General features: G+C 42.4%; 1 protein-coding gene across 1 annotated transcript; it reads left to right on the top strand.

The window, feature by feature from the left end:
• The first annotated feature begins 17,196 nt into the window (after positions 1-17,196).
• On the top strand, positions 17,197-20,730 carry RAG1 (recombination activating 1). The gene has a single exon (XM_030332658.1). The coding sequence runs from the start codon at positions 17,197-17,199 to the stop codon at positions 20,326-20,328; it is 3,132 nt and encodes a 1,043-aa protein (XP_030188518.1). The 3' UTR covers positions 20,329-20,730.
• Positions 20,731-24,589: the final 3,859 nt, after the last annotated feature.

The following is a 24,589-nucleotide window of genomic DNA, read 5'->3' on the forward strand; positions in this document are numbered from 1 at the left end:
CCAACCAACTGAGCCACTCGGACACCCCAGGAATTAGCTTTTTCCACTCAGCATAATCTCTGGAGATTCATCCAAATGGTGTCTATCACTAATTTGTCCCTTTTCATTGCTGAGTACTGTCCCAAAGTGTGCACGTACCACAATTTGTTGAGCTATTCACCAGTTAAAGGACATCTGGGTTATTTCTAGTGTTTGGCTATTACAAATGAAGCTGCTATGAGCACTCATGTACAAGCTTTTGCATGAACACAGTCTTCATTTCTCTGTGATAAATACCCAGGAGTACAATTCTTGGGTCATTAGGGCAGTTGCATGTTTAGTTTTTTTTAATGGACTTTTCCAGAACAGTTTCAGATTTATAAAAAAATTGAGATTATAGTAGAGAGAACTCTCATATATCCCAAATTCATAGAAAAATTGAGATGATAGTGGAGAGAACTCTTGTATATCCCTCACCTAGTTTCCTCTATTACATAAAGATAATATATTTGCCACACTTAATGAACCAGTAAACTTCCTTCAGCCTTTCCTTCAGTAGACTGAATGATGGCCCCACAGTTTCCAGGTTCTAATCCTTGGAACCTGCAAATGTTATTTACATGGCAAGACTTTGCAGATGTGACTTAGTTAAGGATTTTGAGGTGGGGAGATTATCCTGCATTATCCAGATGGCCCCTCAGTGCAATCCTAGATGCTTTTCTTAGGCTCTGGAGAGGCTGAGAAATACTTAACACAGAATGAAGAGGAGAAAGCAATGTGACCACTGAGGCAGAGATTAGAATGTGGCCACTCTAAGGGGATGTAAGAAATGCTGCTCTAGGGACTGGAAGGAGCAAAAACCAATTCTTCAGTTCTTTCCCAGAATCTTCCAAAATTCGTAACTTACTAGAAGAATCTAAAAGCTTCTCTTCAACACAGTTCCCCTTTCTGAAGGCAGCCAGTGTTCCTACATTCTTGCTCATTTTCCAGAGATATTTGATACATATACAAGCAGATTATATTTGTACATATTTCTCTCATACTTTTAGCTGTACAGTACCATGTACATTGTTCTGTTCCTTGCTTCCTCCCCCCTACCCCGCCTCCAACAAGAACTGTTAAGGATTGTTCCATATAAACACACTGTTTCTTTTCCTTTTTATGTGCTCATTATATTCCATTGAGAAGATAGATCAGTATTCATTTAACCAGTGACAACATTAGTTGTTCTCAATGTTTTGTTATTGCGAACAGGTCTTAATGAATGTTGTACATATATCACTTTGTTTGCATTCAAGTATATTTGAATATCCCTAGGATAAGTTAGTAGATGTGGAATTTCTAGGTCAAAGTATTAGTGTATGTTATGGACTGGTCCCCAAATTCACCTTGAAGCTCTAATCCTCAGTGTGACTATGTTTGGGGATAATGCCTTCAAAGAGGTAATTGAAGATAAATGAGGTCATAAGGATGAGACCCTAACCCAGTAGAATGGATGTCCTTATAAGAAGAGAAACACAGGGGTGCCTAGGTGGCTCAGCTGGCTAAGTGTCCGATTCTTGATTACAGCTCAGGTCATGATCTCACAGTTTGTGAATTCGAATTCCATGTTGGGCTCTGTGCTGACATCATGGAGCCTGCTTGGGATTCCTTCTCTCACTCTCTCTCTCTCTGTGCCCCTCCTCCACATAGGCTGTCTCTCTCTTTCTCTCTCTCTCTCTCTCAAAATAAATAAATAAACTTAAAAAAAAAGAAAGAAGAGGAAGACACACCAGACTTCACACACAAAGAAACCATGTGAAGACACAGCAGGAGGGCAGCCATCTTCAAACCAAGGAGAAAGGTCTTACCAGAAATCAACCCTGCTACCACCCTTGATCTCAGACTTCCAGTCTTGAGAACCGTGAGAAAATAAATTTCTTTTGTGTACGCCACCCAGTCTGTGGTATTTGTTATGGCAACCCACATAGACTACTACAGTGCATAAGTAATCTTGACAATTATTGCCAAATTGCTGTTCATGCACTCTGTACTGATTTGTACTTCCTCCTGCCTCTGCTCTTCTGCTGATGGACATTTACATTACTTTAAATTGTTCGTAACAAACGGTACTGCAATGAACATCATTTTAATTAGTTTTTTTAAAAGACTAATTTTATTTGGTTTTGCTGATTAATAATTGTACACCTGATCAAAAGACAGCCAGACACTTGCTTCAGTCAGAAACCCAAATTTGACCAAGTTAAACAAAAACAAAAACAAAAAAAAGGAGCTATTGGCTCTTCTAACTCAGGAAAGTTTGCAATTTTTATGTGTCCCACCGGTATCAAGAGAGGCTCTAAAGTTTCAAACATTCCACTCATTGAATTGAACTTTTACCTATGATGTTATCCCAAATTTCCAGGAAGCCATGGTTTCTTAGATTCACAATGGCAGAAGGAAAGACCTGTGCATATATTAGTCAGGACTTACTATGGTTTTATAGGACAGAAATCCAGATCAACCTAGCTTGAGCAGAAAATGGAATTTCTTTGCTTTGATAATGGAGAAGCCTATGAGTTTGAAGCTTATTTCAGGCATAGTTGGATCCAATAGTTTAAGTGATGTTATCAGTTCTTTCTTACTGCCTCTCTGATTCTCTTGCATGGATTTCTTCCTTGGATTTCATTCCCATATAGATTTTGTCATAGGCAACATGATGGCGTTGGCAGCTACAGACTTATGAAAGCCTTTGGTTGCCCAACCTTGGGAGAAGAGAGCAGTCCTTCTCTCTCGATTGTTCATATCACTCTCCCAGAAAAACGCTGCCTGTGAAGGTCATGTGACTAACCCTGGCCAGTCACTGTATCCAAGGGACTGGGAAATCTGATTGGCTGCCCTTGGCTCAGTGAGGCAGGCAGGGCTGTGAGACTGACAGCCATGTTAGGGTCACGATAAGTGGAGGAGGAGCTGGCCTCAGTTGGACAGACAGAAAAGAACTGATATCAACTTTCTTATAGAAGATCAAATTATAGTCAGAATATTGCTTGCTGAAAATCTAGCCGGAGCAAAAGGATTTAGTTGGAGGATTCAAAAGTGTAATGATTTCAGGCAAGATAGCTTGCGGAGTTCTTCAAGCTATGCACACCCCAAGGATAGGAAAGTGGCATTTTGGGGGTTGACAGCCCCCTTTCTTTCGTGAATGTTTGTGTGTTTCTATAGACCTTTCTGGCTTCAATTTTCTAAGTTTCCATTAATGACTGTATTAATTTTCTAGAGCTGTCATAACAAAGCACTACAGGGTGAATGGCTTAAACAACAGGAATTTATTGCCTCACAGTTCTAGAAGCTTGAAGTCTGAGATGCAGGTGTCAGTGGGGTTGGTTTCTTCTGAGGCTGGTTTCCTGTCTCCTTGTCTGGTAGATGGCTATCATCCCCCTATGTCTTCACATGGTCTTTCCTCTGTGTGTGTCTGTGTCCTGATCTTTTCTTATAAGGACACCAGTCCTTTTGAATTATGACCTTATTTTAATCTAATTATCTCTTTAAAGACTCTTTCTCTAAATACAGTCATATTCTGAGGTGCTGGACATTAGGAATTCAACATATGAATTTTGAGGTGACACAATTCAGCTCATAAAAATGACCCACCACCTCACTTTGGCTAATAAATTCTTTTCATATTTTAATATCTGTCCTCAAGTTTTGCTAAGCCTGGAAACTATTGTATTTTCTCCTCTTGATGTGACTTTTCACATCTCTGTTCTGATTTGTTATGGATTGATTTTATAGTATAACTCTAAGAAGGCAAGCTTAATTCAAATACTTTTAGAGTGTGGATATTTCTCTAGTATTCCCATGTAGCACCTAATATTTATTAAATGCCTACATAGCATCAGACTCTAAGCCAGGCATTTTCCTCTGATTATTTAATCCTCATAGGGATTCTGGAAAGTAGGTGTTACCCATTTTTACATAAGATTAATCTGAGGAAATCATCATTCCAGTGTGGTTACATGAATGGTTCAATGTTACAGAGCTACCTAGTGACAGAGCAGAAAATACATCTCATATCTTTTGACTCTTGATTCATAATCTCATCTCTCTCTACCGAGAGATACCAACTACTCCAAACATTCCAGATTTGTTTATTTTAATTCTACATTAGACTGCATGTTTCTAGAAGTCAGAGGCAGCTCTGATGGTTGATTTTATGTGTCAACTTGACTGGGTCACAAAAGGCTCAGATATTTGACTAACCACCATTTCTAGCTGTGTCTGTGAGGATGTTTCTGGATGATATTAACATTTGAATCAGTAGACTGAATAAGGCCATTTGTCCTCTTCAATGTGGATGGATATCATCCAATCTGTTGAGGGCCTAAATAGAACAAAAAGAAGGCAGAACTTATTCTCTCTCTCTCTCTCTCTCTCTCTCTCTCTCTGTTTGTTCAAGCTGGCACATCAGTCTTCTCCTGCCCTTAGACTAGCTTGCCTGAGTCCTTGCTTACAAATGGCAGATCATGGGACTTCTCAGCCTCCATAATCTGAGCTCCATAATTGTGAGTTACTTCCTCATAATAAATTTCTCTCCTAGATATCTAGAATAGAGATATCTCCTATTGGTTGTGTTTCTCTGAAGAGCTCTGTCTAACATAGTAGCATTGGGGCTCCTGGGTGGCTTAGTCGGTTAAGCATCTGACTCTTGGTTTCAGCTTAGGTCATGGTCTCACAGTTTGTGAGATCGAGCTCTGCATCGGTCTGTGTGCTGACAGCACGGAGCCCACTTGGGATTCTCTCTCCCTTCTCTTTCTGTCCCTCCCCCATGCATGCCCACTCTCTCTCTCCCTCTCAAAATAAATAAACTTAAATAAATAAATAAAATGGCAGTGTTTAATGCAGTATTTCAGCAGAGAGGATAGCAAGTGGAAATACTTACGGGCTTTTTGAGGACCAGCACAAGCATCAGTGTGGCTGTAGCAAGTGGGTGGAAGAAGTAATGATCCTGGTTTGTCCTTGTGAAATCTTTGGCTTTTACTCTAACCAAGATGGGGAACCACAGGAGGTTTTTGACCAGAGAAGTAAAATGATCTGACTTGTAATTTTAACAAGACTAGAATTTGTTGACTCATTAGATGTGAGGATTTAGAGAAAGATAAGTGAAGAATGACTTCAGGAATTTACCTTGAACTAGGGAGTTAGTTGTCTTTAAACAAGATGAAAAAGACTATGAAGAGAGAGGGTCTGGGGGGAGGATGGGGAGTTATTGAGGCAACATTGTGCTTAACAGTGTGCTAAGCACCTTACATGTATTTGTTTAATTCTCCTAAGAACTTTACCAGGCACTACTATTATTTCCATTTTCAAATAAGGAAATAGAGTCAGAGAGGTTAAGAAATGTGCTCAAGATCACACAGTCTACAAGAATTGGGGGTAGAATTTAAACCCAGGTTTGTGTCACTCCAAAGCCTGCAGTACCCAGTACCACAGCCAAAACTAATACAGATAATAATGGCCAAGATAGCCACATTTGCTCGTTAAGACGGTGGCCTAATGAGTATCCTCAGATGTGACCATCCATAGAGCCTCTTCCTCCTTGGGTAGGTGGATAAAGGAAGTGTCCAAGATAAGAGACTTGATCCGCACTATAGTAGTCTGCTTGGCCTACCGTGACCAAACACCACAGAGTGGGTGGCTTCAACAACAGAAATGTTTGGGCACCTGGGTGGCTCAGTCAGTTAAGCGTCCGACTTTGGCTCAGGTCATGATCTTGCAGTCCGTGGGTTCGAGTCCCGCATTGGGCTCTGTGCTGACAGCTCAGAGCCTGGAGCCTGCTTTGGATTCTGTGTCTCCCTCTCTCTCTCTCTCTCTCTCTCTCTCTCTGCCCCTCTCCTGCTCACACTCTGTCTCTCTCAAAAATAAATAAACATTAAAAAAATTAAAAAAAGAAAAACAACAGAAATGTATTTTCCCACAGGGAAGGCTAGGGGTCAGAGACCCAGGTGTCTCAGGTTTGGTTTCTTCTGAGACTTCTTTCCTTGGCTTGGAGATGGCCACCTTCTCTTTGTGTCCGCACATGGTCCTCTGTGCTTGTGCATCTCTAGAAGTGTCCTAATTTCTTTTAGAAAGGACATCAGTCAGACTGGATTAGGGCCCACCCAAACGACTTCCATTTTGTCTTAATCACCTCTTTAGAGGCTCTATCTCCATCTCCAAATACAGTCACATTTTGAGGTACTGGGGGTTAGGATTTCATCATGTGAATTGTGGGAGATACAATTCAGCCCATGACACCCACCTTCAGATCAACAGGCAGAAGTCAGAAATTATGTCAACACTATACTATGTTGTTGCTGATTATTACCAAGGAGAAATAGTTTTGTTGGAGAAAGGTCATGAGTTCACGTTGCCAAGAGGCCATTGAACCTGGAGTTGATTCCTGGTATCTTACACCAAGTCTCTACGTAATGGCCTGTGGGCGATGGGAAATAAAGAAGCCACAACGAGACTTAAGAAGTCTGAGAACACGTCATGATATCATATTGCTGAGAACATTTTTTTTGGTATAATACATGCTAACTAAAAATAATCATGGGTCTTTGTTAGTGGTTGGTGATGTTTTTGGGGAGGGTGGAGGGTACTGGAGATATTGGATACGTTGAAGGAGGTTGGAAGATTGGAGGAGAATGATGGTATGTTCTTTGCTAGAAGTACAAAGAACATCAAATCTCAACTGAAGTTCAACTCAGCAAGTCCCCCCCACCCCTTCTTGTCACAAAGCAAAATTACTTTTTAAAAAAAATTGTATTAAAAGTTTTTTTAAGTTTATTCATCTATTTTGAGAGTGGGAAAGGGGCACAGAGAGAGAGGGAGAGAATCTCAAGCAGGCTCCTTGCTGTCAGCACAGGACCCAGGACTGAGCACCAAAGCAAAAGGTGGACGCTTAAGCAACTGAGTCACCCAGGTGCCCCAAGCAAAGTTACTTTTTAAGGTTGACATGAAGACAGGAATGAGTAGAATCCAGATTGGTCTTTGTAGAGACTTGTATAATGAAGTAAATTATTGCTACTAATAGCCATCCCTAGAAGTGGAATTAAAGATATAAACATTTCTCTTTTCTGCAGTGATAATGGTATGGTGGGATTTTATCTGCATTTGGAAATTGTGCTCTTTGTTTGAGCGGGAGAAGTGTCCCAGGAAAAATTTATAATAAGATAAACATTTAAATCACATAGTAAATTATAAACTCTTTTTTGAGAAACATTATAGGCAATTCAATGACAGATTTTTGCACGAAAGTAATGAGTTGATTCTGTCTTTCCGTTTCTCTCCAGAACCACTATTCGTAAGTTGAAAAGAAAATAGTTTGTAACTAACATTTATTGAAAACATAGCAATTGTTCTCATTATATAGAAAAGCAAGCCACGTAGTAACTACGTACAGAAACACAGTTAAATTAAATTAAATTACAGTTAAAGTCCCTTTGTTTAAAAGTACCTTTTTCTCACCCTCCAAAAATTATTGTGCAATTTTGGGAACCCCCAAATTGTAGAGCTTGGGACAGTTGCCCAGTGCAGGTTTTTGTAAAACCGTCTAGTGCCGTCCTGTGATTACTCATTTGGGGCTATTATGTTTACCCTACGCTGAGAAAGCTCATTCCTCAAACTTGAATTCTAGCCTTAAGAAATTTTGATCAAATTCATCCTACACTGGTGTTTGAACTCATTCTTAGACCATCTGCAGCTAAATAGGACAAGGAGGAAAGAAACGACTTTCTATATTTGGGGTTTGAAGACGGAACAGAGGACTCCAAATTAGAAAGGATGTCTAGTACAGTCATAACCACTGCACCTCACTTCTCAGTTCCTCAGACTCCTTCACGAGGCCATGGGGTCTTCATGTTTTCACTTGTTTGAGGAACGAGGAGAAGGCATTCATTACCTATTTTCTGGGGCCAGTTAGCAGTCATGAGCTTCACGTTGGACCCTTGACTCCAATGGAAGATTGCAGCCAAATAGGTGTGGGGTGTTGAGCCAGCTACTTCGACTGCCTAAGCTTCTGGCATTGTTTCTTAGTCTATAGAAATTGTGGGGGGTCCACACAGAGGTAGAGGGGAAGGTGGGGGGGGGGAGGATGGAAGTTGGGATAAAGGGAGGGGAGAAGAGAACCAAACTATGACTCCTGAAACCAGTTCACGGATTCGACTTCAGGAGACTTTTTTCTGATAGACTTTTTTTGCCCACACGATGGCACTAGCCGTTTAGAAACAGCCTCGCTAACATCAGCGAGCCCGCTGCGGCACTCCCGAATTTGTGGAGAAGGAGCAGCAGCTGACGTTTAGAGCAATTAATAACACATTAGAAAATTTACTAACAGGGATAATCCACATTGAGTTAATTAGAAAGCAATTTCAAGACTGGGGAAGTGGGGGAGGAGTGAGCGTGTAGAGATGCTGGCTGTCTGCTACCAGAGCCGTGGCAAGTTTGCATTATCACGGAAGGCTCTAATCTAGCAGTGACCTATTAAGGTCCTGCTTCTTTGCCAACTCAAGTTCCTTTCCAGGCTAAGGGGAGCCAGATGGCATGGGGGTGGGAGAGGCAGGGATGCTCCCTTTCCAGTGAAGTGGAAAGAATCTTGTCCCGGGAGCCTCGAGAGCTGGTTTGCAATGCTTTTTCTGCGACTGATTCCCTCCTGTGACATTGAGCAGGACACTGCCCTTCGGGGACTGTTTCTCACCTATAGGATGTGTTCGTTGGGTCAGATAACCTCTGAGTTCCCTTTCAGCTCTGGCATTTGAGTTGGCGATGTTAGGAGGCAAGAGTTTTGTGAGCTGGAGATATATAGATACAAGCTTATATATGTAATCACGATGTCAGTAAATAGCATCTGCTGGATTATGATAAGAGCACAAAATGCCGCGTTCACATACTCAGACCACAGCTGCAGGAGGAGATTTTGATTGATATCAGCCACTAGAGCTCACGGCTGCCTGGGAAGAAATTGAATTTGAAAAGTTCTCTTAAAAGGGCCTGCAGGAAGCCAAGGGGAGTAAGTGTAGGCAACTTGCTAAGGAGGGTTGGGGGCTCAGATGGAGAGGCCAGGGAAAGGAGTGACGGCCTGGGAGGTGCACGTGGCCAGAGGGAGCCAGGCCAGAGCAGGGCCTGTCGACACTTCCAGGATTAACCATAGCTAATCACTCAGCTGGGAGTGCTGTGCTCAAGGCTGGAAACTGGCATCCAGTCGTCCAAACGCCACTTTGCCCTTTTCATTCTTTTCCTCTTGCTAAATTTGGCCGAGATCTGTCAGCAGTGTTTTATTTTTAATTTGCTTGGAACAACGTAGTATCCTAGGCAGCTCTGACTTTGCTGATTTATGACGGAAGTCCAAGTTTGCTCCAGGTGGGGTATGTCACGTGGAAAAGATCTGGAGCAAGAAGAGTGGGTAGAATTTTAGTGGCCAGAAAAAGGGACAAGAATTCATGGCTGAGCTCGTTTCTCCTGATGATCCGATGGAGGTCTTAATTCTCGGCAGAGGACCAGGTGACCGTGACGTATTTTCAACATGGATGGGAGAAAGGCCCCAGGGGTCATGGGGAAGAACAAGGAAATACTGGAAATCCTGCCCTTGAAGAATCCGATATATATAAATCCAGACTTTTATTTAAAAAAAATTAGAAGAGTATATCTTCATATGCACCCAATATTATATTTTGCCTCATTTAAAATTCATTATAGTACTGTTACTTATTTGTAAATCTTATGTGGTTTTTTCTAGTTTAAAGGTAACATAACTGATAAGATTAGACAATACAAAACTCTATGGTGAATATGGTAAAAGAAAAAAAAAAAAGATAAAGCTCTCTGATGGCTAACTGGTCTGACTTTCATGCCCCTGTCCCCTATGGCCTGCTGCATATTCTTTGATGAGTCTCTGTGAACACCTAACTTCCCTAAGAAAAATTGGAAAGGATTCCATGTATGAATTTTGAGCTTAGATGAACTTTCCAACTCTGGTTTGGGCTTGAAGCGTGACCAACTGACCCTGTTTGCCTCAGACTTTCAGGTCTAAACTCAGGAAAGTTCCAGGCAAGTGGGATGGTTGGTCACTTCAGTTTCACTTAACTTCTAAGTGAGTCTTGAGAACTGAAGCCCGATCCTTGGAAGCTGGGACTCACTGCTTTGTTCTAATTCTGTGAGATATTTCCCGTTCGCTTCAAGGCGAAGCAAGAACGTCTGGCTCTCTCTCCTTGAGACATGAGTCCATGAAGACAAGGGTTTGGGAGCACAGGAGGATGGATGGGAAAAGCATCTTCTCCCTTATCAGTTATGTTGTGCCTCCTCTCTTCCTGACCCAACTGAATAAAGAGGACTTCAAAGCCGTAAAGCCCACACACCCTGGAGGCCCTACTTCCTGCTGAGTTGAACAGTTGAACGTGGACACGGAACGTCTCAGCTCCCACCTGCCCAGTCTCACAGTGTCATATGAATCTCAGGCGATGAGTCCATCCCCTTGGGCACAAACACACTGAAGTGCCTAGAAGCCACAGGCCATCCCTCCCAATAATATTACAATGGCTTCTGCTCTGTCTTTAGCTTAGTGAGCAGAAGCTGTGTCCCCAGGACTGTTGTGCAGTTAGATAGACCCAAGTGCAAAATAGTGGGGATATAAGAGGAGTATCTTAGGCGGACAGCATAGCACAGAAAAATCTGCGCACCTGCCTCTCTGACAGTTTTTGCTAAGAATCAGATGAAAACAGGGGCACCTGGGTGGCTCAGTCAGTTAAGTGTCCGACTTTGGCTCAGGTCATGATCTTGCCATTCTGGAGTTCGAGCCCTGCGTCCGGCTCTGTACCGACAGCTCAGAGCCCGGATCCTGTTTCAGATTCTTTGTCTCCCTCTCTCTCTGCCCCTCTCCCAGTCGCACTCACTCTCTCTCCCTCTCTCTCTCTCAAAAATAAACAAACATTAAAAAAAAAAAAACACGAATCAAATGAAAACAAGACAATCCCTCACATGTTAGCTGGACAGAGGGGGTACTTTGGGAATAAAGCTGGCCTAAGAACTATGAATGGTATTTGAAACAGATGGTGCCAGGTATTCTCCTCACACTATTACAAAGCACCTTTCAATAGTCTTTCACAGTGGAGTGGAGTGGAGTGGAGTGGAGTGGTTAAGGGGCCCATGTTCACTAGTTAGGGCTGTGTGATCTTGCACAAGTTCTCCATTGCTCTAAACTTCTGTTGCTTCTCTTTAGAGATAACAATGTCAAATGTATGAGATTGTTGGGACAGTTAAATAATAGGTAAAGCACTTACAAACCTGGCCTACTGCTTGGGGTGAAAATGACCCATCCTATTTGTAGATGAGGGGATTATGGCTCCCAAAGTTTAAGTAACGTATCAAAGACCTGAGGCAAGATTCAGATCTAGGTCTGTTGACTTCAAAACACTGATAGTCAAGTTTAAACTCAGTGTTGGTGCTAGGAGCACAATGTTCTCTGACTGAGAATTGACCAGGTACGAGGCTTATGGGATGGTTTGGATACTGTTTTAAAATAACAACGAGAAATTTTCACCAAGCTAGTATTTGATGAGTATCTACGGAGGGCAGACACTGTCCCAAGTATTTTCCTGTCCTAACTTTCACTGTATAACCTCACTGACTCTGAGGTATATGCTGTTAGTATTGGATGAGATAATTGAGGCACAGAGCCCTAGAATCTTGGTAGAAGCCAGAGCTTATGTTGACAAGTTCATTTCCAACCCAAACAGTCTTGGGGAGTGAACTGGCAGCTCTGGCAATGTTCCAGCACACACCCGTGACACCTGGGTCCCCCAGCTAAGCTTCCTGAAGGGCCAGGTGCCAGCTGGAGCTGGGGGCTCCTGGCCTGTGATTGGCCGCCATCATGTGTGGTTAGCTGTCCCTGGTGGGGGAGGCTGGGAAGGACAGTGGAGGCTGATAAATAATGCAGCAGTCTGTTCTGAGGGACGAGAAGGCAAAGAGGAGGAGGAGAACACACTTTGCCTTCTCTTTGGCATCAAGTGATATCAGACGAATTACAGACATCCCAACAATTTGGCCAGGCAGCCTGCTGAGCAAGGTAACACTCATGATTTTCATGCCTTGAGCCACAACATTTATTACACTTTTTTATGTTTCTAATCAGAAGGACTTAGGCTTTTCTTCCTTGCAGGGATTGAGGGGAGGGATCAAGGGAAGCTGACAACAATTTGATTTTTCTTTCTAACGTATAAAAATTGGAAAGGAGTAAGAAGCCGAGTTTAGGAAGACACTATAGGTTCATAGAGAAGGCACAGATATCCAAATTACTGGAAATGAATATTGTGGGCAGAGAAAGGCTTTAAGGAGCGCTTCCTGAATGAATGAGTAAATAAATCAGCAGAAGGAAAGCTGTGACTCTTGGAAAGGAATACTGTGCTTGTCTAGGCATGATCATCAGCAAACGGAGTCCAGGGTGGGAGGAAATGTGTAGTTTCCCAGGTATTTCCAGGTATTGCCAGGAATTTCCTGAACTAGATTGGATGAAGTAGCAGTCCAGTTTTTCTCAAAGTGTGACCCATGGACTCCTCATAGCAGGATCACCGAAATGCTTAACAAATGCATTTTCTGGACTCCATCCCAGATAAACTGAATCAGAATCTCTGGAACCTGAAGATCTGCATAAAATTTTAAAAGCAAGCTCCCCAGTGATTCTAATACCCAATAATTTTGGGAATTGCCACTGTAGAGACCCTACACAGAGGTTATGTTCTTGAACCAGGATTCCTGACCAGGGGGTTGTGACAGTGCCCTTCTCTTTCTGAAGTGGTTCAAGCAAGCAGTTGCCTGGAAGAAGGGCAAGAATCTTAGGGTCATGTTGTGGATGCCTAAGACTTATAAAAAGGCTGTGGACGTTGTCAACTTTTTGATGATGGTGTTTGGCAAAAAGCAGGAAATAGTATTTGTGGAGTGAACGAACGGATGAATGAGTGGGGTGGGTGTGACAATGAGGGGTCACACTTGGGCATGCAGTGGTCACTTGGACAGTGTGTAGAGACTAAGTTGAAGATGGGAAGAGGGGAGACTGTGAGTCAAGTGCTAGGATGTAGGTGTGTGCAGGGTAGGGGTTGGGTGGGGAGTCGGGGGCGGGTCTGCTGCTGTGACCCAGCCTCCTGAAGTCGCTAATCACACACTCACCAAACCTTAGCTTCTGCCCTGGTTTGTCAAAATGAATCTGTGCCCTGTGTTGACAAAGCCCCCACAGCTGTGATGGCAGGTGATGGCAACACTGAGGTGGGAACGGGGCCGGGCCACCAACAGTCACTTTGCCTTTTAGATTCTAAGGTTGGTCTGCCACTGAGACCTTTTTTTAGAAGAGAGATCAAGCGTTTGCAAGATTCCTGAGTGTCAAACAATGACTACACGATAACTCGTTCATCATGCTAACTTCATGCTGTCTATAGGCCCATATTTTAGTTCCCTTTCTATATGTTTACCAGGAAAAAAAAAAAAAAGGAAAGGATGCTGGTCAGATTTGAGGCTTAGCCAGGTCTTAAAATTCGGTGAGGAGAGGGGAGAATTTAGGAAGAAATTAAAATGACTATGGGTACATATAAATCTAGTCATTAAAACATTTTTCCCTAAAGTGAACTGATCACAAAATTAAAAAAATAATACACGTCTGTTGTGAAAAACTAAAATGGTGTAAGAATGAATAAAATGGAAAATTAAAGATACCTTCTCGCTAGTGTCATTCCATTTTTAGAGTAGATGTTGTTAAGATTTTAGTGCATATCCTCCCAGAATGTTTGCACTTCCAAGTCTGAGCAAATGTGCCTACATGGAATCTTACTATACTTGTTCTTGTTGTCCGTTCTCTGCTTTGTTGTGTGGGTATCCTTCTGTATCGTTGAGGCATATAGAAATCACACATATGCACTAATGCATATGGAAATGTTAGACGTCTGTGTTGTTTTCCATTGTATATCTGGACCATAGTTTACTTAATAATGCCCTAGCGGTGATTATTTATGCTGCTGCCTCTTTTCTAAGGTAACATTTTTTTTAATTTTTTTTTTTCAACGTTTATTTATTTTTGGGACAGAGAGAGACAGAGCATGAACGGGGGAGGGGCAGAGAGAGAGGGAGACACAGAATCAGAAACAGGCTCCAGGCTCTGAGCCATCAGCCCAGAGCCCGATGCGGGGCTCGAACTCACGGACCGCGAGATCGTGACCTGGCTGAAGTCGGACGCTTAACCGACTGCGCCACCCAGGCGCCCCGGTAACATTTTTTTTAAAACAAATCTCTTTCTGTCGCTCTGTCTTTCTCCATGTAATACTCACTGTGGGAATAACCTGTGGAATGTTTATTCCCACACAAGGAATAGCCTGTGGGAATATATCTATAGAATAACTTCCTGAAAGCAAATTTATTGCACCAAAGATCAAATATATTTAAACTTTTTTTTCTTTTGAGAGAGAGAGGATACAAGTGAGCGAGGGGCAGAGAGATAAGGGGGGGGGGGAGCGTGGCTCATCCAGGGCTCACGCTCACCCTAAATTGGGCTCGTGCTCACCCGATGTGGGACTCGAACTCACAGACTGTGAGATGGTGACCTGAGCTGAAGTCAAATGCTTAACAACTGAGTCACCCAGGAGCCCACTATATTAAACTTTTAAAAAACATTGCTAAATTGTCCACTAGGGGTATTATACCAATTTATACTTCTCCAAAGAATGTATGAAGATATTTGCATTTCCCCACACCTTCATTAATGCTGAGTAATGATAGTTTTAATCTTTGCTAACCATATAGATTAAAAAAAATACCTCATTAGGTCTAGTTATTAAAAGTTCTATCTTCTTGTAAAAGTAATAAATGTTTATTTCAGAAAAAGTAGAGATCATAGGCATGCATGAAAAATATGAAACATTTACAGCTCCCACAGATCGCCACGATTAGCATCTTGATGTATATTCCCTGAAAACAAAAAGCATAACACATCCCTTCCATCCTCGTCTTGCTTTTTGTTTGGATAAAGTTTTAGCAGTTGAGTTGAAAGACAAAATAGCAAATACATTTGATTCGAATGTCAATGGCTAATAATTGGTTGGGATAGTACTCTTTCTCTGGGAGTATTTAAAGGAATTTATTTAGGCAGATCACATTTCCAGCCAGTGGGTGTCAGGGGAGGAGTGGGCAGGGAGGGGAGATAGTTCTAAGGATCGTTCCAACAAGCCTTGTGGTTGACTTACTCATTGTGGAAGCTCATTATTTAGCTCCAGAGATGGTGATGCGGTTGTTTTTTTTTTTTAATTTTTTTTTAATGTTTTTATTTATTTTTGAGACAGAGAGAGAGAGAGAGAGAGAGAGCATGAGCAGGGGAGGGGCAGAGAGAGAGGGAGACACAGAATCTAAAGCAGGCTCCAGGCTCTGAGCTGTCAGCACAGAGCCTGATACGGGGCTCAAACTCACGGACTGTGAGATCATGACCTGAGCCGAAGTCAGATGCTTAACTGACTGAGCCACCCAGACAACAAGCATGTTAGAGAAAGACTGGGTAGGAAAAGGCTAATGGAATGAAAAGGCATTTGGGAAAGAGTTCCAGCCAATGGGACAGGGGAGACCTGGAAGGCCTTCACACCTGACATAGGACAGAATTTAGAAACATAACTGAACCATAAGCAATGTTGAGGTGTTTGTTGGGCTGCAGTTGAGATACGTCTGAGGTTAATGAGACTTTTGAGATGGTTGAAATTGTACAGATCTCACACAGTCCTGCAATTTCACAGGATTTCCTTTTTGATCATGTTTTCATGAAAAACATCAATCTCCGAAGCCTAGTGCATGCCAGATGGAATAAACTTCAGTAGTTTAAAGGGATGACTCAAGAAGAAACTTTGTTAGCGGCAGTTAGGATTAGCACTTGTCCCTCCTTCCCCACAGATCCCACCCCAGCTCTTTCCTCTGAGGATTAGTCTCCATGACCACATGATTATATAAAAATATCATCAATTTTGTTAGCTAATTAACTGAGAAGTCGGGGGGGGGAATGTGTTGCTTGATATAATTGATGGGTCAAGAGTGTTAAGCTAGGCAAATTTGGGAGAGAGATGATAGGTTGAAATATAGTTGCTATTTTCCCAGTGATGTGTACCAAGGAATTTTGAGAATAGTAGGCTGTTTGGATCTGGAGAGGACTCAAATGACATTTTCAGATTTTTATCTACAGCATGATTGGTGTCTACACTGACACCAATCGGTAGGGTTTCCTGGCATATGCAATTGCTAATATTTTTTCATCAGAAGAAAAATCTTATTCCCACCTCTTCTTATTACAAACTATAAAGCTAATGTCCATTGTCCAGTAATTACTTCCAGGATGGCCTATGTGATTTTTATCTGAAACTACTTGAATTTTTCATCTTAAAAGCCCTTTGGAATGTTTGTACGTGCACCCTATGGTTTGTTGCAGGTTTAAAGTTCTGTGGTTTTTTGTTTCTAATAGAGACACAGCCCTTATAATTTACAGCAGTGTTCACTAATTAAAATTGTAAGCATAATTACTATCCATGATACTTATTATTAGCTAGCATTCATAACGCTTCAAAATTCACTTCATTCTTTCAAGTAGTGAGTAATTAGTTTCTTTGGGTTTGTAGCTTTATCATCCCTTTATGGCCTGTTTAGAAGAAATAAACAACCAACCTCCTGGGAGACTGCTTTAAAAAGCTGGAAATATATCGTCCAGCTAGTGCAATGAGGCTAATACAATGCAGAAAATATGGCTTTTCTGTGGTTTCACTATCCAGTTTTTCCTTGTATTTCTTCAGCAAATAACTATTCAACCCTAATACTAGGAATTGCACTAGGAAGTGTACTAGGAATGTTGGAGAGACAGAAATGAATTACTCAGAGATTCTGTCCTCAAAGACCTTAAGGTTTTGGTGGAAAGAAGTAAGAGTGTACATATCTATGTAACACAGACCATGTGGTGCACGGTGGTGTAAACGACCACGTGCACTGTCAAGGCAGGGAATGACTGTCCTCTGCTGTGTGCTCAGCACCTAACATAGTGTATTAAAATGGGAGGTTGGAGAAGTAACTTTTTGCATCAGTGAATGAATGAACAATTGAATGTATTCATTCCTATCTCTTGCAAGATGCATCAGTGGGATATTGAATTTTTTGTCTTAATCTGACTTATTTCCATTGTTCTCAGGTAACTCAGCCATCATGGCTGTCTCTTTGCCACCCGCCCTGGGACTCAGTTCCGCCCCAGATGAAATTCAGCACCCGCATATGAAATTTTCAGAATGGAAATTTAAGCTCTTCAGGGTGAGATCTTTTGAAAAGGCACCTGAAGAAGCTCAAATAGAAAAGAAAATTTCCTCCGAGGGGAAACCCTCTCTGGAGCAATCTCCAGCAATCCTGGATGAGGCTGATGGTCAGAAGCCAGCCCTGAGTCAACCGGCATTAAAAGCTCACCCTACGTTTTCAAAGAAATCCCATGATGATGGGAAAGCAGGAGACAAAGCAATCCACCAAGCCAACCTTCGCCATCTCTGCCGTATCTGTGGGAATTCTTTTAAAACTCATGGGCACAATAGGAGCTATCCAGTCCATGGGCCAGTGGATGGTAAAACCCAAGTCCTTTTACGAAAGAAGGAAAAGAGAGCCACTTCCTGGCCAGACCTCATTGCCAAGGTTTTCCGGATTGATGTGAAAGCAGACGTTGACTCGATCCACCCCACTGAATTCTGCCACAGCTGCTGGAACATCATGTACAGGAAGTTTAGCAGTGCCCCGTGTGAAGTCAACTTCCCAAGGAATGCACCCATGGAGTGGCATCCCCACACGCCATCCTGTGACATCTGCCGCGCTGCCCGCCGGGGACTCAAAAGGAAGAGCCATCAGCCAAACGTGCAGCTCAGCAAAAAACTCAAAACCGTGGTTGACCGAGCGAGAAGAGCCCGTCGGCACAAGAAAAGAGCTCGGGCAAGGATCAGCAGCAAGGAAGTGATGAAGAAGATCTCCAAGTGCAGTGACATTCATCTTAGTACCAAGCTTCTTGCGGTGGACTTCCCGGCACACTTTGTGAAATCTATCTCCTGCCAGATTTGTGAACACATCCTGGCTGACCCCGTGGAGACCAGCTGTAAGCACGTATTTTGCAGGATTTGCATTCTCAGGTGCCTCAAAGTCATGGGCAGCTATTGTCCCTGTTGCCAATATCCCTGCTTCCCTACCGACCTGGAGAGTCCAGTGAAGTCCTTTGTGAGCATCTTGAACTCCCTGATGGTGAGATGTCCAGCAAAAGAGTGCAATGAGGAGGTCAGCTTGGAAAAATATAACCATCATGTCTCAAGCCACAAGGAGTCAAAAGAGACTTTTGTGCATATTAATAAAGGGGGTCGGCCCCGCCAGCATCTCCTGTCCTTGACGCGAAGGGCTCAGAAGCATCGCCTGAGGGAGCTCAAGCTGCAAGTGAAGGCTTTCGCCGACAAGGAAGAAGGTGGAGATGTGAAGTCTGTGTGTCTGACCTTGTTCCTGCTGGCACTGAGGGCGAGGAATGAGCACAGACAAGCCGACGAGCTGGAGGCCATCATGCAGGGACGGGGCTCTGGCCTGCAGCCAGCTGTGTGCTTGGCCATCCGTGTCAACACCTTCCTCAGCTGCAGTCAGTACCACAAGATGTACAGGACTGTGAAAGCCATCACGGGGAGGCAGATTTTTCAGCCTTTGCACGCCCTTCGGAATGCTGAGAAGGTCCTCCTGCCAGGCTACTACCCCTTTGAGTGGCAGCCACCTCTGAAGAACGTGTCTTCCAGCACTGACGTCGGCATTATTGATGGCCTGTCTGGACTGTCCTCCTCTGTGGACGATTACCCGGTGGACACCATTGCCAAGCGGTTCCGCTACGACTCGGCTTTGGTGTCTGCTTTGATGGACATGGAAGAAGATATCCTGGAAGGCATGAGAGCCCAAGACTTGGATGACTACCTGAATGGCCCCTTCACCGTCGTGGTGAAGGAGTCTTGTGACGGCATGGGAGATGTGAGTGAGAAGCATGGGAGCGGGCCAGCAGTTCCAGAAAAGGCGGTTCGCTTTTCGTTCACAGTCATGAAGATTACCGTAGCGCACGGCTCAGAAAACGTGAAGGTATTTGAGGAGGTCAAACCTAACTCTGAACTGTGTTGCAAGCCCTTGTGCCTCATGCTGGCAGACGAGTCTGACCACGAGACGCTGACGGCCATCTTGAGCCCTCTCATTGCCGAGAGGGAGGCCATGAAGGCCAGCAACTTAGTGCTGGAGATGGGAGGCATCCTTCGGACTTTCAAGTTCATCTTCAGGGGCACTGGGTACGATGAGAAGCTTGTCCGGGAAGTTGAAGGCCTCGAGGCTTCTGGCTCAGTCTACATTTGTACCCTTTGTGATGCCACCCGCCTGGAGGCCTCTCAAAATCTTGTCTTCCACTCCATAACCAGAAGCCACTCTGAGAACCTGGAGCGCTACGAAGTCTGGCGTTCCAACCCGTACCACGAGTCTGTGGAAGAACTGCGGGATCGCGTGAAAGGAGTCTCATCGAAACCTTTCATTGAGACCGTCCCTTCCATAGATGCACTCCACTGTGACATTGGCAATGCGGCTGAGTTCTACAAGATTTTCCAGCTAGAGATAGGGGAGGTGTACAAGAATCCCAATGCCTCCAAAGAGGAAAGGAAAAGGTGGCAGGCTACGCTGGACAAGCATCTCCGGAAGAAGATGAACCTGAAGCCAATCATGAGGATGAATGGCAACTTTGCCAGGAGGCTCATGACCAAAGAAACAGTTGAAGCAGTCTGTGAATTAATCCCCTCCGAGGAGAGGCATGAAGCTCTCAGGGAGCTGATGGACCTTTACCTGAAGATGAAACCCGTGTGGCGATCGACATGTCCTGCTAAAGAGTGCCCAGAATCCCTCTGCCAGTATAGTTTCAATTCACAGCGTTTTGCTGAGCTCCTCTCTACCAAGTTCAAGTATAGATATGAGGGCAAAATCACCAATTACTTTCACAAAACCTTGGCACACGTGCCTGAAATTATTGAGAGAGACGGCTCCATTGGGGCATGGGCAAGCGAGGGAAACGAATCTGGCAACAAACTGTTCAGGCGCTTCCGAAAAATGAATGCCAGACAGTCCAAGTGCTACGAGATGGAAGATGTCTTGAAACATCACTGGTTGTATACCTCCAAATATCTGCAGAAGTTTATGAACGCTCATAACGCGTATAGAAACTCTGGGTTTACCTTAAACTCGCAGTCAGGCGTGGGGGACCCAATAGGCCTAGAGGACTCTCTGGAAACTCAAGATTCGATGGATTTTTAAGCAGGGCAGCCGCCTTTGTGTTGGTTTTGCAAATAAGTTTTCTTCTGGGTTGCACTGAGACCTTCTCCTGGCACCCTTCACTTCTGTGTGTGGGGCTTCACCACCCGAGCAGTGGTAGATCGGAGAGGCCAGAGGTGCCGAATCCATGTCAGCAATGGATAACTGATGAGCTGAGTGCTTGAGCCATTTAGGGAGTTCAGGAAAGCAACAGGAGAAATCAGTTATTTGGAAGCTCAATAACTCAGAACAGGAGTAACTGCAGGGGCCCAGAGATGAACAAAGATGTGCGTGTGTGACTGAGTGCCGTGGAAAATCAAAGCTAAGGTTGTCAAAGAAATAGCCAGGGAAGTCAGGAAAGGGATTTGTCTTGTGGTTTGCATTCCCCACCCCCTCAATTTATTATTCTTTGTATTGCGATATAAGTGTTTTTTTTTAACTACCATTTCTGTAGAATTCTTTATTTTATAAATTTCACAGATCTTGGCTTATTCCACAGGATTCAAAAATCTTTAAAAGCTTTTCAGATTTCTATGATAATAACATCTTACACTTGTATGGCATGGTGACCTTTACAAAGTGCTCAGTGCATTTTCTCATTTGGTATCTTTATGCAGAAATACCCTACATCCAGAAAATTTTTGGAAAATCAGCCTTCTTCTGAGTCTCAATGATGTCAACGTCGAGTGACCTTAAGGGGCCTAGGGGGTCATCTGCCACCATGAATTTTTCAATAATAAAGTTGAAAGAATAAAACTGTTAGCTACAGTTAGTCATGAAATCTTCTGATAATACATTTTTCTTATCTATCAGTAGCCAAATATGATTTTTATTTTTACTTTTTAATTTCAATTAGAGTCTCCAATGTTTTCCTATATAATCTTGAAGACTTTTAAAATCTGGGTTTACTTACTGTATAAAAACAGATTTAATGTTTTACTGAAAAATTTCTGCCAGATTTTCTCCATGTGAAACCGGGGTCAATTTTACTAAATCCAGATTTCATGGAGTCTTTCCCTCTGCAATGTGTTACTCTTTCTATTAAGACCAGTTTACTTTTTTATCATTTATTTTTGTTTTTATTTTTTGAGAGACAGCACAAACAGTGGAGCGGCAGAGAGAGAGAGAGAGAGAGAGACCCAAGCAAGCTTCACGCCCAGTGCAGAGCCTGACATGAGGCTTGATCTTGCCACTGGGAGATCATAACCGGAGCCAAAATCAAGAGTTGGATGCTTAACTGACTGAGCCACCCAGATACCCCAAGATCAGTTTACTTTTAGTGTATTCAGATTTTCATAGCAGGATACCTTTGTACTTTTCACACCTGCTCTGTTTAGATGAATCCTGCTCGTAGTAAAGAGGAAGAGTTAACTTTGTAGAGTGGGTTTTTTGGGTTTTTTTGTGGGGTTTTTTTTGGCCACTTTTGAATATTTTCACATTCATTTTGCCTCATTTTTCCTCACAACAACCCTGTGTGGATGGATATTGTTATTATTCCCATTTGATGGAGGGTTAAACGATCTGCCTGAAGTTACTGTGATAGTAAATATCTGATCTGGAATTTGAACTCAGGCATTTTGTTTCCAAATTCCATGTTCCTTCCACCACAAAAATTAACCACCATCTTTTTTTTCTTTTTATAAGGCGGTATCATTATTTGTTTAGGATCCAGAACTAATCGCACTACAGTTTATAATTCTTAGGAGCAGAGATGAGTGGGTTTTACAAGTCATTATTGTGCTTTGAGCTCTTTGATAGAAGGGAATGCTAATGCCCCCAAGAGGCCCCCAAATCTCTGGTGGCTCCGGTTATTTGGAAACTATTGTCTTCATCCTTAGGAATTTGAGAATTGCCAATTGCTGGCAATTTAGAGCAGGCATGGGATTTTATATGCTAGTGAGTCATAATGATATGTTAGTGTTAATTAGGTTTTTTCCCTTTCTTTGATTTTATTGGCCATAATTGCCACTCTTCATACACAGTATATCAAAGAGCTGTGTAATTTAGTTGTCAAACGTGTGTCAGTGACATTATCCTAAATGACGTGCATTTAGTGCTTTTGCAGGGTTTGAGCCCTGAATTTTCCACTAAAAAATACAACAGTCTTCCTTGCTTTTTATATATAGCATATATATAAATTGCAAAGATATTCGTAATTTAGTTGTCAAAAATATATACAGATTTTAATTGTTTTTGTTTTTCTGGAGAATGTTGAGTTTTGTATTTTGTAAACTAATGGGCTTCTGAGCCACCCCTACCCTTCATCCCATTTAATCCTTACAGCATGTCTCTGCGCTAATAAACAGCTAAATTTATGTAATCATTCATTTCCTGAGGCATGCTGGTGCTGGTTATTTGCAGATTTTCCCCCCATTTCCACTGTTACTTGATTGGTGGCACTGTAAATACTTTCTGATATTAAATTCTCCTTTCTAGCATTGCAGGATCTATTTTGAATGCATGTGACTAACAGCATGATTTATAGCACAACCTTCCCAATAATCTCTTAATCAGATCACATTTTGATAAACCCCAGGAACATCTGGCCGCAGGAGTTTCAATATGTAGAAATGCTGCCTCTGGTTGTTTGAGCCCTCAGTGTTGAGACTGCAATATCGAAGACCTGGTTTTATACTGGAGTTTTGTTTTTGACAATGCCCATTGTAAATGCACGCACATTCTCCAGGGAAATTCACCACACTGAACAGAGCATTTTGTTTTGTTTTTTTTTTTTTTTTTGGAGTGTAGACTGGGACTTCAGAAGTGCAATGCATTTTTCTCCAGTGAAACCTGATTCTACAAGTTTTCCTGCCAACCCACGGAGGCGCACTGCAGGGACCAGTGGTAATGGCTGATGAAAACTGATGAGTGGTTAGGGTGAGGTCAAAAAGTGCTCTGGGATTAATAAACACGCACTGAGAAGCAAGAGCAGGAGAAAAGATGTGTTTTCCTTCCAGGTGAGCTGGAGTTTAGTTTTGCCTCAATTTGTTTTCACAATATAGAGGCGAAGATAAAGATTTTGTTGGTTGAGTATGTAGGTCTCGCATTACATCAAACAGAATTCAAATTCCGGGGACTAGTAGGGTTTGTAAGCCAGTGGTGTTTGAGAGGAACAAATCACCATTTGGATGCAAATGATTTTTCACTGCAGATGTGTATGTGTCTTCAGTCCTTGACTGGGAGATGGTCTGTTCTTTCGTTGTTAAGAAGTAAGGGTGTTTTAAGTAAGTTTACTTTCATTGTTTTAAGTAAGGGTGGATATTTTATTCTATTTCATTTTTTCTCTTTAACTATAGTAATCTACATAAATATACCTCAGAAATCATTTTTGGTAAGATTTTTGTATGAATGGCACTTCACTTTATTTTCTTGACAAATAATCATAAAGTCTGCTTAATGGCTTCCAAGAGCTTTCCTTTTTGTGTTTTAGGGAAAGTTCAGGTGCCAGGATGCAATGGAATTTTATCTGATGCAGCTTACCTGTGTTTCCCTATCAAATGTTTTCAAATTAAACAAACTATGTATTGCAATACTTACTTTTGGATTTTAATATTTTTACTCCTTATTAATATGAATATTGTTTTTGTGAACAATTTTATGTTTAAGTATTTGAAATAAAGTTTAAAATTTGAAAACAGTGTATTGTGATTTATATTCAAATAATAATATTGAGGGTGACATTTGAAACAATGAAGTAACACATTTTTTCTTGAGGAAAATACAAAATAAATTTGGTGAACTTTAGAATAAAGGGCAACAGAGTAGTGATAACGAGTATGATTTATCCTAATATAGGCTGAGACCATTTGTTTCTAGATATTTGAAGTGAATAGTAAGCCTTTTGAAAATATAGAATTTGAAAATCAGTGGTTTTTGACTCTTTTTGAGAATCAAATAAAATATGGGCCTGTTTCTCAGAAAATTCACATTTTCATACCCTGAAAACTTTGGTCAGAGTGGTCGACTTGTCCAGAGCCACACGGGTAATGGCAGGAATGAGCTAGACCCCGCGTTCTTTTGTCCAGTGTTTTTTCTAATGGTGATATTGATGGTGATGGTGATGATGATGATGATGATACAAACATCAACAACGTCTGCCACTTAGCAAACAGGGTGTGGTAAGCAATGGCACATGGTTTTCTCATTGGATTCTTTCAGAGCGGGTACTGTTACCTCCACGTTGCACATGAGGTCACTGAAGCTTAGCTCAGCCAGAAAAGGGCAGGCCTGCAGCTCCACAAGTTCCCCTCCACCTCTGTCCAGC

The sequence above is a fragment of the Lynx canadensis genome, chromosome D1, assembly GCF_007474595.2.
Source record: "Lynx canadensis isolate LIC74 chromosome D1, mLynCan4.pri.v2, whole genome shotgun sequence".
In the NCBI taxonomy this organism is placed as follows: Eukaryota; Metazoa; Chordata; class Mammalia; order Carnivora; family Felidae; genus Lynx; species Lynx canadensis.

Excerpts from the sequence above, each read along its gene's own strand:
- RAG1 (XM_030332658.1), top strand. The coding sequence starts at position 17,197 with ATGGCTGTCTCTTTGCCACCCGCCCTGGGACTCAGTTCCGCCCCAGAT.